Source organism: Microplitis demolitor, chromosome 10 (genome assembly GCF_026212275.2).
Source record: "Microplitis demolitor isolate Queensland-Clemson2020A chromosome 10, iyMicDemo2.1a, whole genome shotgun sequence".
In the NCBI taxonomy this organism is placed as follows: Eukaryota; Metazoa; Arthropoda; class Insecta; order Hymenoptera; family Braconidae; genus Microplitis; species Microplitis demolitor.
In genome coordinates, this window is record NC_068554.1 from 3,008,927 (window position 1) to 3,026,736 (window position 17,810).

General features: G+C 28.1%; 1 protein-coding gene across 6 annotated transcripts in view; it reads right to left on the bottom strand.

Moving 5' to 3' along the window:
- Positions 1 to 1,297: 1,297 nt before the first annotated feature.
- LOC103570073 (neurobeachin) overlaps positions 1,298 to 17,810 on the bottom strand; it is a 154,160-nt gene continuing 137,647 nt past the window's right edge. For all 6 annotated transcript variants that reach the window (XM_053742551.1, XM_053742550.1, XM_053742549.1 and 3 more), the window contains 16 exons: positions 13,344 to 13,461; positions 12,380 to 12,482; positions 11,470 to 11,585; positions 8,186 to 8,298; positions 7,590 to 7,730; positions 6,554 to 6,673; positions 6,275 to 6,427; positions 6,131 to 6,203; positions 5,312 to 5,496; positions 4,833 to 5,010; positions 4,676 to 4,756; positions 4,435 to 4,602; positions 3,414 to 3,677; positions 3,147 to 3,343; positions 2,552 to 2,703; positions 1,298 to 2,384 (listed from right to left, as the gene is read on the bottom strand). In XM_053742551.1, coding sequence (XP_053598526.1) covers positions 2,294 to 2,384; positions 2,552 to 2,703; positions 3,147 to 3,343; positions 3,414 to 3,677; positions 4,435 to 4,602; positions 4,676 to 4,756; positions 4,833 to 5,010; positions 5,312 to 5,496; positions 6,131 to 6,203; positions 6,275 to 6,427; positions 6,554 to 6,673; positions 7,590 to 7,730; positions 8,186 to 8,298; positions 11,470 to 11,585; positions 12,380 to 12,482; positions 13,344 to 13,461 — 2,253 coding nt within the window. In that variant the 3' untranslated portion in view covers positions 1,298 to 2,293. The remainder of the gene's footprint in view (positions 2,385 to 2,551; positions 2,704 to 3,146; positions 3,344 to 3,413; positions 3,678 to 4,434; positions 4,603 to 4,675; positions 4,757 to 4,832; positions 5,011 to 5,311; positions 5,497 to 6,130; positions 6,204 to 6,274; positions 6,428 to 6,553; positions 6,674 to 7,589; positions 7,731 to 8,185; positions 8,299 to 11,469; positions 11,586 to 12,379; positions 12,483 to 13,343; positions 13,462 to 17,810) is intronic.

The following is a 17,810-nucleotide window of genomic DNA, read 5'->3' on the forward strand; positions in this document are numbered from 1 at the left end:
ACAAACTGTTTAAATAAATTCGGCGATTTATTTACTGATTAGTCATTGAGGTAACAAAAAAAAATCTATTTTTATTATGATATATTTATTTGTTTGTTTTAAGTGGCCCCTAGACTAGTTCCATTTACAGTTAGCAATAATTATCTTTTTATAACAGACATTCTCTCATTCATTTTAAATATCCAAGCATTTATAGTACAAAAAAATTGATACTCTTTATCAATACTTTTTTTATTATATTTCAATATAGAAATATTTTTTGTTTTTTTGCAGTTAAATATTTATTGTAAAAAGCACATGCCGTCCTATGAAAAAAAATAATATAAACAATTCTTTTTTTTTAAATGCCAATTATTTATTGATAGCAATCGTTAGCTACTCGCGCCGTCAATGCATTGTATTGTCCCTGCAAGAGACTAAACTTCGGGTGTCATCGGTTTTTACCCCCACTCTGGATGTTTTATATACTAAATATTTCCCCCACTTTTCTTTACGCATGCGCAGTTTGTAAATATACAGTAGTGGGAGCGAATTCCTGTTCATTCTCTTACTGGGACTCCAATGTGACGTAACCTTATTTTACAATATTTTAAGGTATTGTATACATATATATATATATATATACTCTAGAAAGGTAAATGCCCAATTAAGAATTTTTGAATACAGATATCAAAAATTTTAATTATAAAATGAAAATTCAATATATTTTGTCATAGTTTAGGATATTCTGACCGATTTCTAATGAATGATGATTTATAAAAATAAATAGATAATTTTAATTCATATATTTATGAAAAAATAAGGTATGTACCCAGTCCATAACCTTTAAAATTTTGAAGCAGTTTTCTGATTGAATAAAAGACTCAATTATTATTCCCGTCCCAATATTTAAAATTACAATTAATTATAATTAATTTTGATTACTGGGTAATACTTTATACCCATAAATTCTCTAGGTTATGCAGAGCGAATTTAATTCATTGTTATAATAGTAGATGTACAAGCGGAATGATTTTAATTTTTTCGACGTCTAGCGGACGGCCGTACAACTAAATTTAAATAATTTTAAAATTCATGATAAAAAAATTTAGTAACTGTCTCAATTAGATAATTTACGACTTTAATTTTTTTTTTAAGTGAAAATTTAAAAAAATCTGATTAAATAAAAAAAATTACTGGGTCATTTACCTTACTCTATATTTCTGACGGTTTTAAATGCGAGTAGCCATTATTTGACATTGTTAATTAATTAAAATGTATCATTATAATAATGATTTATTTATTTCATAACCCTAAGTGCATTATCTTTATTTATTAAGTAATTATATATTTATTTTGGTTTTAAGTATACTTTGTATGCGAAAAATATTAATAGGAAATATTTATTCACGTTATAAGCTGGACGGCTTTGATAAAAATAAAAATAAACAATAAAAAATAATAGTAACAATAATATCAATAATAAAAATATATAATAACAACAATGAAAAAAAAGATGTGATATCGGAATGGCGGTGATAAAAAAAATTTTAATGTTTAAAAATCCTCCTTGCAATTAATAACGACTGCGTGCGATAATCGTACGTGGAAATTTTTAATTAAGCCGCGAAATTGATTTTTTTTTATTTAAACAGCAATAACATTTTTTTTAGCACACATACTTAAATTTATTTATTATATATAATAACATTGAGATTATTATATTTACATGATTAAATCCTAACGTAATCCACGTACGTAAGTGCACAAAAATAAGTCACGCACCGTTTGGCATTTTTTTGTTATTTATCATTTGATAGTTTATTTTAAAATCATTGCACATTATTTATTTATTTATAATTGACTAGCTGTGCTACCGTTATCAGCTTGTAAATAATTTTTATCATTTATTTACTTTTTATCAAGCTTTTGTAGCAAATGCTTTTTACTAATCGGACGAAATGTTTCGTTATTTCATTTTAATTATTTTAAAATAAAAATATTTATTTTCAAATTTTATTTTTTTCATTTTAAATGCTTCATTTTTTTATAAGACTAATTAACTAATTTTTATTTATTATTGTAATTACTAAGTACTTTAACCGATACCACTTTTGTGATTTAAGTTTAAAAAAAAAGAAAATAATAATTTTTTTAAATTAAGTACAATTTTTCCTACTTACCCTAAAATTTTTCGGCTACTTTTTTTTGTTATTTTTTTAAACTTGCCAAATATTTTCGTCCGGTTATTCATTTTCATTCTGTAGTTTTTTTTTTATTTTATTTAGTAACGGACGAAAAGGCAACCGTAATTTCAGTAACGCTGTTGAAATTCGTGATGCCAACGGTTGAAGTCAATGTGGAAAATTACTATTGAACCATTTGCTAAACCCGCTAGTAGAAACCTATAAAAAAATTAAATAATTAAAATTTATTTAATTAATTACAGTAAATTATCTATTCCCCAATTCTCATAAAAAAAAAATTCAAATTTTTTTTTTACGGCTTAGAAATTTCTGGGGCAGGAACTGGGAGTTAAAAATTTATTGGAGTAAAAAAAATGTAAACTTACTTTTGATCATGAGAGAGTGCAAGAGACCGTACACTGCCCTCGCAAGTTGGAAACGCATATAGCAAAGCTAAATTAAATGTTCTCCATACTTCAACGATGCCTTTGTCACCACCAGTCATCAAATATTCTCCGTCTCTACTCAGTAGTAAACACTAAAAAAAAAAAAAAAATCACAATTACAATTAAATTTACTTAAGAAGAGAAAAGAATCTGAGATACAAAAAAAAAATATATTTTTGTCATTTTTTTTACAGAGTACCTTCGTTATTAAAATTTTTTAAATTGGTAGCATTATTAAGCATCATTTCAAGAATATTTTGCTAAATTTTTATTAAAAAATAAGCCAATGGTAGTGGGGAGAGACGAGTCACCTCAAAAAGTCTCTCCCCACTACCACCAGCTTATTTTTCAATATTTTTTAATAAAAATTTAGCAAAATATTCTTGAAATGATGCTTAATAATGCTACCAATTTAAAAAATTTTAATAACGAAGGTAGTCTGAAAAAAAAATTCCCTTAACCACCATAACATAATCATAAACTATTTTTTTAAAGAAAGTTATTTAAATTCAATAATAATAATAATAATAATTACTTGAAGATTGTCATTGTGTGACTCGTGACGTAATCTTTTCCCATTGATAGTAAAGGCGGCAATATGACCGCGTTCATAATTGACAACAATTACACCCTCACGAGACATCGCGATATTTTCTGGTGATATAAAACCACTCGGTGCTTCAAGTGATCTCAACAAATCACCAAATGTCGTATGCACAAGTACCGGTCCATCTGAAGTAAATAATTACCATGAAATAATTATCAGTCTATTGCAATAAAATTAATAAATAAAAATACATACAGTATGAACCAGATACAACAAGACCAAGTTCTGCTGAAATAACAACAGCAGTAACCGGCTGTTCATGACCAGTAAGAGTAGCCCGTGGTGCCGGTGCTTCACTTTCACCGACAATTGTCTGCGTACGAGCATTCCAATGCCATAAGAGTACTGTACAATCAGCACTACCTGACGCAATGTAACAATCAGACGTAATATTACACTCACTTCGAGATAAACATGTCACCACTCCATAATGACCGAATACTATTTGAACAATTTTCGCTGAAAATAAATTTATTTATCAAGCGAGATTCTTAAGTTAGTTTGGCACCCACAGCTCTCAAGCTTGACCCCCACTTTTTTTATTTTCATTTGAAAAATTATACTCAAATGTACTTGAGAAAAAAAAAATCAGAATTTTTTACCACGTCGTTTAAGAGATATTAATTAATTAAAATCATGTAATTATACACGGGCTCTTATGGTTGTCCTTATTCAATTTTACCGGAAATCAATAATTTGTAAAAAATTGACAAACTTGAACAACAAAAAAAACTTTTTATTAGATAATTTGATATTTAAAGTGTATAATAAAAAAGTTTCAGAATGATTTACTTTCTCTCATGTTTACAAGGAAAAAAATGGCAGCTTCATTGTGCGCGCTAAATTTGAAATATTCACTGAAAGACTGACTTATTGAATATAAATAAAATTAATGTAAAGACAAGAAATAATATAAATAAATTTATTTACATAAATCCAGTTGACATTTGTTATGTAGAGGTTATGTTTACTATTTAAAAAGTAAATAAACATAACATGTTCGAAAGATTATGGTACCAATTGTAAAAAATTTATGACAGTTGGTATAACCTCGAACTATTCTAGTTCTAGTCAATGTAATTTATGTTAATTTTGTAATTATAATGATAATTAATGAAAACAGTTGTTTCATTACTTGTAAAAAAAAAAAGTCATTTTTTTGACTTGGGATGCGAGTGCCAAACTACTTTAATAAAAAATAGTAAAATATTTTTACCAGTTTCTGTTGAAAATACGCGAAAACTGTTGTCCCAGAAGCCACATGCTACTAAAAATCTGCTGTCCACAGTTGTAACAAAACAGTTGCTCCTTATTTTAAGTTTCTGACTAAAATTGTCACCCAAATGACGTTTCAATGCTGGGTTGGAACTGTTTGACGTTTGCGCTACAGATAAATTAAAATAATAAGTATTTATTTATTAGTTGACTAATAAATAATTATATTCACAAGTACGTACATAAAACAGGATCCATTGACAATGGTTGATTAATAGCTTGCGCTTGTGGGGTATCAGCGTAGCTTGGTGATTGTACTGATGCTAAAATTTTCAAAATTATTTATTTAGTTGTTTGTTTGCTTGTTAACTTATTGGTTACTAGGGATAAATAAATTACCAGCGTAATTAGTATTCCAACGATTAACTGCAAATTGTTGTCCAGTTGTGACAGTAACAACTGATGGCAGTGGTAATTGCGGATACGTATTTGCAGATATATGACAAATTGGTGAATTTGATGGAAATTTAATGGTCATACAAACATCATCTGGTATACTTGAAAACATCATTGGTGACTATAATAAATATTTTTAAAAATTAATCACAATTTTATTAACAGCTTGAAATTTTTGTTGAAAAAATTTTCGTATTTTTTTTAAACAAATTATAAAAAAAAATAAAAATAAATAAATGCACATTTAGAAAATCAAAAAAGCTATAGGTGCAATGTTTCAAAATATTTTTTTTTATAGTTTATCACTTTGAAAAAAAAAAGTCAAAAACTATCAGACCTTGGCCAACTTCAGTATTATATTTTAGCCCCGATCTTTTCTCTGTATAATTAATAAAATAGATAAAAAAAAAAAAGATAATTACTAAATGCATGGCAGAACTTCGTGGTGGATGTGGTTCCATCAATAACTGTGATGGTGTCTGTCCAAAATTTCTTATTTGATTTTCAATGGCCTCTCTGATAACCGGATCACCTATTGATTCTAAATCAACGCTTCCTTCGTAAGTTAAATAATAAAACACATTGGTCGCTCTGACAGCTTCTGGACCTGAATGATAAATAAAAAAGAGTTTAGTGTTAGTTATTTTTATTTATAGTTTTAGTTAATTTTTCATTCAAAGTCTACCGAATGTGTTACATATTACGGTATTGTCGCGCTTACTTGCGCTTAATTGCTTGGGACTAAGATACACGAGTACAAGTATCAGTATATATGTATATATATATATATATACATATATATATATATATAATGATAAGGGTATAAGAGGAAGCCAAGTAAAAACGTAATTCTTTCCATACGCGCACATGCCAAATGACACTTCCTTGGGTTTCTTTTTTTACATTATATGTATACGTACATATATATGCAACGTGTTCGTAGAAGCGCCGGATATAGAGGCGCCTTAGACAATTATAAACTAACAAAATTTAATTTAACATGACGCTTATTCTCTTGTTGTTTTTTTAATTTATTTTAATTTACTTTCCGCGCATTATAATCTATTGTAATCTTGTTATTATTATACTCAAGTATTAAGATGTCTCTATCATAAAATATTAACAATAAAAAATACATTATATATATTATATATTAATAAGACAATTTAAAATGGGTTTGATTCCCGGATTGAACCATCATTATTTTATCCCAGTTAAAAAATAAATAAATAATAAATCACCTCTTTGTTTGTAACCGAAGATTAAATCGATCCATTGATGAAGTTGACACGATACAAATTCTGATTCTAATGCCTGTAAAATAATAAAAATATAATTAGTAATTCTCATTGTTAATTATGTAATTTAATTTGTAGATTAATTACCATTCGGTTAATGCGAATAAATTCTTCAGGCGATGATGCCCATGGTGGTAATTCAACATCACCAACAGAACTACCGTCTTCTTGTCTGCCTAGACGATAACGATTACTGTTTACAAGCATTTCCGGTAGGAAGAAAAATTCTGGGATTAATTCCTGTAATTAATAAATGTTCATTTTTTAAATTCGGAGCTCTAATAAATTTTCCCGCCAAAAAATTTAATTGAAATTGATAAGTTTAAATAAATTTAAATAACGATTTATTTATAAAAATTAAATAACCTTAACATCAGATGTATCACGCTGACAATTTTTCCATGAGAGAGCAATTGATGAAAAAAGTCTGTTTGGATGATCAAATTTACCACCTTGTAGTGCCAAAAACATTGTCGTCATTGGTTCCTATTTAAAAAATATATTTATTAATATCACATGCGTTTTAAAATTAAAAGTCAAGTGTAGTATTTTCTTTTTTTTTATTTTCTTAAAGATTGAGTATAAGCGACAAATAAAAACTAAGTGACATTTTTGAAAGACCACTTTAAGATTCACTTTTTCAAAGTTTAAGTAGTAAAAGCCACTTTGTGTACGTAAATAAAAATAAATATGTTTATGTTTATGTAAATTTATTTGTTTGTTTTCGCTGAAAAAAAAAATTGTAACAAATAAAAATTTTTTGATTTTCATATAAAAAGTTAAATTATTTTATTAAGATAAAGTAAAGTGAAATTTATGAGACAGAATTAGTATTAGTGATAATAATATAATGAAGAGTATTGGTTATTTATTTTTAATAAAAATAAAACTAATTTAAAACGCAGACTGTTGATATATCCAGTTGTCAGTTTTTAAAATAAAAGAGAGAATATTCTTAAGAAAATGTTTTGTACTAAACAGATGTATATATTTAACGGAGTGGCAAGCATCGTCGTCGACTCGTCGGTATTTTAACGCCTCCGAATTAGTGTTAACTCACTACTAAATGTGTCTTTTAAATTTATTATCTATTAACTGTTTAGCTACTCCTTTTTGTTGGTATTATTTTTAAGCTCTATGGACATGTACTAGTGCCGGTGTTTGTTTACAATAGTCTATTGATATTTATATACACAGGGTGGTCGAAAAAAGCAGATTTTTTTTAAGTTTCAAATTCTTTTAATTTTTTGAAAATTAGCATCGAATAATTTAAAATACTTATTTGAAATTTTTTTATAAGAAAAATTTTTCAGGTTTTTTTTTGCGCAGGTCTGATATGTATAGAAATATATATGAATACTTTAAGATTTTTTTTTTTTTAGGTTTGCATAAGGATACATACCACGCGGATAAGCCAATTAAGGACGAAAGCTGCTGTGGAGTAATGAGTGCCGTAATGAAACGGTGGAATGCTGTCGTTATCCCAACTTTGGAAACGTTCTTCGAAGTAAGCTCTTCGACTGGGATTAAGTGCTCCAATTGGCTGTTAAAAAAAAAATTTCGCTTTACTGATTTGAATTTTTTTAAATTTTATTTATGGAAATTTTTTACTTTAATTATTTAAAAACAGGGCTCTCCCCATGGTAGTTCATATAAAATCAAAAAATGAACATTTTTTAATATTTTTTTTCAAAAGTCTTATATTTTACTGCAGGTTTATGAAAAAAAAAAAAAAATATAAAAAATTGATTACTTCAATTAGTTTTTTTAATTTAAAAAAAATATATATGAGCCCTACTGCAAAATAATAATTTTTTTTAATTTTTAAAAATTAAATTTAATTGTAATACTAATTATTATTATGAAAATAAATAAATAAAAATTTTAATTAACATTTTTATTGTTATTTTTTTTTTAAATGAGGAGTAAAATTTATAGAATTGAAAAAAAAAATATGAAAAATTGTTAAAAAATTAAAGATGGAGAAAAAAAAATTACCTTTGATAAATCACGATAGTTACTAGGTAAACTTAAGTCAAGTTCTTTAGTTTCATAATTAGTAAGTACCCATGGAAATACTGGATACTGATTTAAGTCATTGTAGGTGCGACCTGTAATTTGAAATAATAAAATTTGTTTGAAAAAAAGTTGGGGTAATAAATTTAGGGACGGAGATAATATATTGTAAATTGGAAAGTGTAAACAAAAAAGATTATAAAAATAATACATAAAGTGTAGTCGTCAAGTGCATTCTATTTTTACGTTAAAACTCGTTGAGAGTCTCAATGGGGCGAAGTATACTCCATTTAGTAGATACATAATTCAAAGCATGACGGCTAATCGCTTCTGAAATTGTCACTACGAGATCTCACTTTCATTCTCTCATTTAACTTTAAACATTATAAGCTTTAACTCTGGTTACATATATAAATAAATATACTCTACTGTAGTATTCATTTTTCTTACTTCTTTTTCTTTATTAAAAAAACCCGGTGATAAATTATTTTGTTGATATTTTTTAATTCTTTCATTTAAACTCAGTTTTTGTTATACATTTTAAATAATTTTACTGGTTCAAAAATTCTATTAAAATTTCAAAATGTCTCCCTGAAAATTTTAACTCCAGAAGTTTTTAAATTAAAAATTAAAATTTTATCAACTTCAAACGAATATTTTACTTTCGTTGAAAAAAAATTTATCGGTAATTATATTTCCAATAATAATAATAACTTATCAATTTAAGGAGGACCACCAGTTTGACCGCCTGAAAAAACAACGATTTTTGGTAATTTTTTTAAAGAAAACTACTGCATGGAATGTTTCAATATTTTAAGGATATATTTGTGGATATATAATCAATGCAAGGTAAAATTTTTGGACAAAAAAATTCAAAATTCAGCGAGTTATTCACAATCTCCCAACGCTCAAAAAAAGTCCCCCCACTGCTGCAGTGATAGCGACCTTCATAGTGCCGGAAATCAAAAAAACCAAAAAGTTTATGAAACTAGAAGGTATTTCCCGTACGACGACCCTCGGGCTAAGAAAAAAATTTAAATTTAACAAAATGGCGGGATTTTTAAAAATAATTTCAAATTTCGCGCGGTTTGATGATTTTTGGCCTGTAAAAATTACATTTTTGATTCGATCGAAAAACTGGAGGTTCGTGGTACGTAGAAACATATATAAAAGAAACTGCAATTCGAATCAAATCGATCGGATGATTTGTCTTCGAGTCATAAATGCAATTTTAAAAAATGTATTTTCGAGAATCGATAAGCGGCTACTCTTCAAGCTGTAACTCAAAAAAACTATTCGATTATGCACTAGAAGTAGTATGTTATTTTTGAAGCTATAGACTATCGAACTGCAAAAAAATCTAATTTTTCAAAATTTCATATTAGCGGTCCCCCTTAACAAGTAAAAAATATAAACTTGTAACCATTGATATTAAAAATAAACAAATCTCCAAATATAGAATAAAAAAAAAATATTTAAACATCTACCAAATGTAACCCGTAGACAATAATACAATAAATCACAACTTCTACCCGATGATTCACATCGCAATACCAAAAAAAAAATAATAACAACAGTATTAAGACCGTATGCATCAAAGTGATTATTAATGGGTGCGTCGGCGTGAGCGAATACTCGACGGCAAAACTATGACATTGGTATGTTTGCGACACATACAAGAGATAACACACGTTCTCTCATATATAAAACCCTCTTGGTTTACTTGTCTACTCGCCCTCAACGTACTTTTATTATTATCATTCTACATACATCCATAAATAAATAACACACATACGCTAAACTTATTATTCTTATTCTTAGTCCCGTGTCACAAATGCGTTATAATAAGTCTGTACAACTATCAACCAGACAGACTCATTCTTAATCCCATGTACGGATGACACTTGACGACATAAAAATTATCACTTTATTTTTTACTTACTTACTTACTTACTTACAACAAAAAAAAAAATTTTTTTAAAAAACATTTTCCGTTTTTTCCTAAAACGGAAACTCAAATGTCTAATAAATTTTTTTTTTAACAACCTATCGACAGCTGCTAGACGTAGGTCTTTAAAACAAAAAAACAATTAGACATTTTACACATATTTATATATATGTACATTTAGTTTTTAATTTTATAAATAAAATTTAATGTACATCCGGTTTTAAATTATAAATCCCGCATTTCAATGAGAATTTATCCAGACTTTATTCTCATTCGTTTTTAATAAACCTTAATACTTATAATATAAAATATATGTGTTGAAGATATACTATATATAATATATATGATGAAAGTTATGGGTTTCATGTCATATATATATATATATATATATATATATGTATGAAATTTTATGTAAGATATACCGGTTCGGTTCGTCTGCATCGATTCACTTCACTGCAGTTATATTTCGGACTATGATAAAAAAAAATTTATACGTGTAAGAGCGAGAATGAAATAGCCATTGGCTATTTATTCGCGCAATTAATATATAAAGATCGTAAATAGTTAGTACGCCTACGGGCACCGACGTCAGTAAGTCGGGATTCAAATATAATTACACGTCCGGTTTCATCGTTATCAATGTTGGTTGGGTCATTAAAATATATAATGGATTAATTGTCTACGGTTGTATTTTTTTTAATTATAAAAAGGGAATTGATAGTTGTATGGGTTTATTTTAAAAATAATTGTTGTGCTTTGTGTAAAAACAATAGGAATGATATTGAAAGGAAAGAAAACAAAGGAATATGTCTCGAGAGACGCAAAAGTTTCCCCGAGGAAACGGATTACTGAGGACGGGATAGGGATTATTTGAAATGGAGTGAGCAAAGCTGGATAGGGTAGAATGGAATAGAAAAATGTACGGCTGATTGAGAACATCCCTAATACGCTAAGACAGAATCCATTCGCCCGTGTGTTAAAATGTTAAAAGTTTGTAACGCAACTCTGGTTTACTTTTTTTTTTTATTTAACGGTTGATTTTAAGTTACTCAATTTTTTTATTCAACAAATAAATTTAAATAAATTTTAAATTTAAATTTAAAAATTAATTTTTTATTAATTACTTGTTAATTTATAATTAAAAAAAATTTTTAAACCGAGAAAGAATTTTATTAAAATTCAAAAATATAATTTTTAATTTAAAAATCAATCAAACTCTAAACTCACGAGTTCGAGATCTCATTTTTTTTTTAAATGTCGGTTGGAAATTTGGCACGAATTTTAAAAATTAATTATTGATAATTAATAATAAACTTACCAGCAATAGTATTAAGGAACATTAAGTATTCAAAATTAGAAATTTCTCTTCGTTGCCATTTTTGCGTCATATTTGAATTCCTCATAAGTTGTCGCGGTGACATCATAGAAGCCCTCCTATAAAATAAACCCAGTTATTATTTTTAGCCATAAAAAAAATAAAAAACAAAACCATATACATTTTTATTACATTATAAATTATATGACGGCGAATATCTAAGGCATCAAAAAACGCGGCTAATTTTCAGCACTCATATTTTCAAAAAAAAAAAGCTCAGCTTCAGCTTTTAACGATTATTAAATCCGGACGTATAAATTATTAATAAATAGTAATTTCATAAAATAAGTAAAAATTTATTGTGCTGGTACTTTTCAACGTCTTTCATACTCGTTACGACTGAGACGCGCACGTGACAGTAAAATAATTTAAGCTTTTCAGCACATATAGCAGCTTGTGTGCGGTTGTGTAGCAAAATCTCCCTTGGAGTTTAAACAGTGGATCAGACTGGACACTGGACGTCTCTGGAACGTATCTCTCTCTTTTGACCGGCGTATATTTATTACCGTCGTATCTCTCGCCGGTCTACTCTCGCTACGTAGGAGAGTTTAATGGATGGTCCATGGCCTATGTTCTTGCCGCTTCGCGAAAGACTCGTTTTCTTTCATATATATATATATATATATAAATATATATACATAGAGTTACTAACATTGTGATACACAAGAGAAACAAGGTATATACAATATTATAAAGGATATGGGCAGAACCTTAAGGGACAAAGAAATGGTGGAATGCGTTGAACGTGTTTTAACCGTAGGAATGGATACCCAACGAGTTGTGAATTTCACATGTGAAGAGATTTCTCGCCAAATGTTATTCTTATACATATATATATATAGTTGACCATTACCTAGTCTGTGGAATTCCATATTTGATGCCTACTCCAACACGTGGTAGCGCTTTGATCACCTTTTTCACTGTCATTTGATCCGGGAACGCGAATAGAATTGAGGCTGAAAAAGAAGTTGTAATTTAATTTAAAATAATTGTCTGTAAAATTATGAAATTTAAAATTTAAAAATAATTAAAGTTTTAAAAATGTTAAAAATTTATGGGTTTTTTATTTTTAATAAACGATGTAAGATATATCCAAGTGAAGGCAAAGAGTGGCATTCCAGTGTTTCACGACAACGCATCGAAAGTCAGAATGAGATTAGAATCTTGTCGAGGACGTTGAGAATTTATCGTTGGAGACGGTGAAATAATCAGTAGGACGGCAACCTGAGCTCAGGCAGGTATAACTGTCTTACATCTATTATACCAGGACTTTGTTTTAAAGAAAAAAAATTATTTATTTCTTTAAAAATATATATTTACGGTTGTTTAACTTTAAAGGTAATTATTTATTCGGTGATTAAAATTAGTTTTAATGAATTTTAATAATTTTTTTTTAAGCCGGAGGTTTATAATGAATCGGTCTTGCAAAAAGACATACCGTGATGCGAGACTGATATTTATGACGTTTAAAAAAGCAAGCTGCACACCTTGCTGACACGTTTGGCATTCTCGTCGCCACGATGTTCGATTAAAAACTATTGAAAGTCTATGTCTCGTTTTATTTGTGTAGTAAGTATTTGGATCTGTGGTGTGTCAAATAATCCCGAATGCATTCGGTGGCAAGAACAATGGAATTTAATGGATGTGATACTCAAAAATTTTAATCACATATATATACAATATAATGGAATACTTATTCTTAAATATGTAGTATGAAAAATTTTTAAACCCAATAGTCGCGGTTCGAATCCCGTCGACGGTATTTTTAAATTTTTTTCCCGCTTGTTTTAATTATTTAAAAAAAAAAAAATACTTACTTCGACTTGCAAGGAAAATTTCAATTGCAACATTTTGCAAAAGATAACGACGCGAAAATATTGCGCGTACTTCGGAAAAGTACCACTTGCCATGTAGATGATCGCAGTACTTCAGTACCTAGTGAACAGAAAAAAAAATTTTTTAAATAAAAAAAAAAAAAAAAAAAAAAAAATAGAAATTTCTTTTACGATCCTGAAGTTAGCAAATAAAAATTTTGAATTTTTGTTTCAACGACTTAATTTTAAAAAAAAATAAAAATAAAAATATGAACATGTAGGAAATTTAATAAACTATAAGTGCAATTTTTTCAAATATTTTTTTAAAAATAATTTATTGTTAAAAAAAAAATCAAAAAATTATTGAAAGTCGGTCAACGAGAATGATATTTTTTTCTGAGTCCAAGAATAAAAATGAAGTGAAAAGAGGGTTGTAAAGGTGTGTAATATTGTCATAGAGACTTCAGAGACGATTCGTGAGTATATGTAACCTGGATGCGGTGAAGTGTGATACGATATAGCGAACACGGTTTTGCCGGTTGCAAGATGGCCGTCATGGTGGGAGGAGCCTCCTGCTGAGTAAAGAATCGATCCCAGGACCTTGTGGACTTGCGCTCTTAACTTGATACATATATAAATATATACCTTGAGGACCAAGAGGACGAAGGGCGAGGCAGTAGCATCAAGATCCGCGGTTTCGTGGGTAAAAACACAAACTTATATATTACATATTTATACATATTTATCGCCCTATTCTTAATGCGGTCTCAAGCATGCTAAAGATCTTATTAAAATTAAATATTATTACACGTTAATATAATTCATTACTCATAAATTTATAACTTAAATACCTACTGCTTATTTTTTATTTATGCTAATTTATTTACTTTTTATTTTTTTTTAATTTATGAGGACTTGATTAAAAATCAGACGGTAGTTGATGAAATGTTGAGAGTTTAGTTAAAGAGGGGATGGTACTTGTAGTCATGAAAAGTGTCAGATGAGAAGCTAAACATGAACGATGACATACAGGGGTGAGATGTATATCCGTGTGCAGGCGACCGTCAAAACCTAATTATCCGGCGTACGTACGTCCTTTTAAATCTCTAGAGACTATGAAAAACATCAGAGTATTCCCCTTTTTTATTATTAAGCCGGCCCGTAAATACTCAACAAATGAAAATATAATTTACTCTTGCAATTTTCAGATGGATTTTCATGAGTTATATTTATTGCAATGACTCTCATCTCTCGTAAGTCAAGTTTATGATTTTGTTACACATTTTGTACAGCAAAATCGAAAAATACCATTGGATAAAATTTAACATGAGCAAAATTAATCATTTGACATTTTTAATTATTTTTACTAAAATAATTTTACAGTAAATTTTAAATGAAAAAGTGAAAGCTCATTTTTTAAAAATGTTTTATTTTTATTTTCAAATATTTAATGGATCAAAAAATTTTTATAAGCTTATTCTCTAGTAAAAGAATAAAATTTTAAAAAAAATTTTTCTCAGGTATTAAAATATGAAAAAAAAAAAAAAAATCCTTTTTTAAAAATATTCTAAATTTAAATTTTAATAAAAAATATTTTTTCATTTCAGGTGAAAGCGAACGTCACTTTTAAAATAATCTAGAGTAGAGGTACCATTTATGGCCACTGTACCATTTTTGGACATTTGATATTTTATTTAAATTAATGAAAAAGTGTAAAATAAAATTACAATTTTAAAAGCGGGTTAAAAGTATCTCTGAAACTATTTTTAAAATTAATTTTGCCGCGTCTTTTACAAATCATTTTATTAAAATTTTTCAAGTGTCCAAAAACGGTACCTCTACCCTATTAGTTGTTAAAAAAATACCATAAAGCTTCTAAGGTACACAAGTGATATAAACGAGGGTATAGGGTCATAAGCCATCTCCTCTATTCCTGCGCATGCACTGCTCTAAATAAATAGCGTGTTTCTGCAGATAAGACTATATATATTCAATAGATTTATTTATAAATTTATTGTTTATTTGGACAGCACCGATAGCGCACGTACCGATATTTATTTACTCCAAAAATAATTTATCGCGACAAAAAAAAAACACACATTGTTTGACATTTCAAATTGTAACAATCAATCTTAATAATTAAAAAAATAAATCTAAAAGAGCGTGTCATAATTTGAAATATAAAAGACCACCGTGTGCTGAATGATCTAAATATTACAGTTAAATAAATCTGTACGTCTAGAGCAATTAATAAATCCACAAATACCCTAGTATATCTTACACACCAGTACATTAACTACACTTTACACTAGACTGTGTATAAGGAAATTTACCGAACAAAATACACATACATATCCATATACATATACATATACATATTTATTATGTATAAATATAAATCCGTGTACGAGTATTTCGTGCATGTCAGTTAGGAAAAGCAAAACGAGCATTCGACCACACGCGGTGGATTGTCAAGGATCCTTGTCGTCGGTGTCAAGTGGTACACGATTAGTGTGCCTCCCTGTTGTATACGTTTTTTATATTTTTATTTATTTATTTCTTTTTTCTATCATCTATTGCTGATGGTCCTTGTATACAACATACTAGCATACTATACACGGAGTCTTCAGTCTAGTATGCTATTGAATATAGAATATAGACTCGGGGTGGCTAACAATAGGTTACATAATATGTAACAACATGTGTCGTTTTTGCAGATACTAGAGTAGAGTAGAGTAGAGTAGAGTATTAGTGTTGAGTGGAGTTGAGTTGAGTCGAGAGTGCAACCCTCGACACCAGTTATGCTCCATGGGTTTCATTGTATTACCGATAGGATGATGATGGGTGTGTATGCGTATATAAAACCAGAATATAATATAGAGTAAGTAAGTTGGTCGGAATGGGAAACCACTTAGCAGCCGGCTACAACAAACAGATTACGCACCGTGTATACAATAATCCAAGTACCATATATTTATAATGTGTACCCTCTTTTTTACTCATCATGTCTTAATGTAATGTCATTATATTGGAAAATCTACACGGAAATTTTATGGTAAATACTATCATCCAAGTATTGTAAAAAGCACAAACATATTTAAATAATAACGAATACTATTTGTTATTATTATAAATACGATATGAATAATAAAATTTACCAGGTGTATAGTGATTTTTACTATCTGTTATGTTGCCATACAATTGTAACCTTTACTATCAACTGTTATAAAATTAAATATCTGAATAATAGACTGTAACATTAAAGATGATAAATCCTAAAACCGAGCGATCCTACGATTTACAATCTAGATGCTTACAATTACCATCAAAAGTTGTTAAAGTTAACAATCTTATGATAACAACTACACACTAAAGACAAACACTCAATTCTTTAATAATAATTATAATAATAATGATAATACACGCACACACTCACACACATGTGCACACACGCATACGCACACACATACACGCGCACGCACAGACATATATTTATATATTATTATTAAAAAGTTGAGTGTTGGTCTTTACTGTGTAGTTTTTATGATGGGATTGGTAAGTTTAAGTACTTTTGATGGTAAATCCATCGATCTAGATCATAAATTGTACGATCGCTCGATGTTAAGAATCATCATCTTATATAGTATTGACTATAATATTTGAATTATTATATTTATCATGACTTTTACAAATTTAATTAGCATCCAAGATAGTAGAATCTACAAAACAAGTATTGTTAGCGCTAATATAAAATTCTCTCTGTGTATATATGTATATATGTATATATGTATTTCTAAAGAATTGAGAAAATTATGTAGAATGATTTTTGGTTTAAAAAATAGATTGTGGACTAGTTGATAAATAGATACAGGAGTTTTATCTCCATGCATCTGGCTAATGGTTTGATTTTTTTCCTCTGAAATGATCTGATGGGATGTATGATGAGTTATGTTTAACACGTGCAGGTTTCCTCCTACCTTTACTGACACTTATCACACAAAAGTTTACCGGAAATGTTATAGATTTATAAAAATCACGTAAATATATTTCATCTGTTTGGGAAATTTTTTTTTATAAAAAAAAAAAAAAAAAAAAAAAAAAAAAAAAAAAAAAAAAAAAATGAGAACGAGACGGTTGGATGTTATTTTATATTTATAAACTATTAAATTTAGTGATTATATTTTTTGCTCGGGAACTAAATGTGAGATAATAAATTATTGAGGTTTTTTTTTTTAATTTTTTTTATGGTAAAAGTTTTAAGTTTGAATATTTAGAGATAGTTTTGGTGATCTGTGTGATCAAATTGTCTATCTTGTAAACGAGTAAGTTAATTTGAATAAATCTTGCGGTAATAAAAAAGTTCATTGATCTGAGTTTATTTTAAGATCAGACACTATTTCATTTAAGTAAATTTTCTGTAATTTAATTAATAATTTTAAATAATTATCTGTTCTAATCAAAAATTTTTTT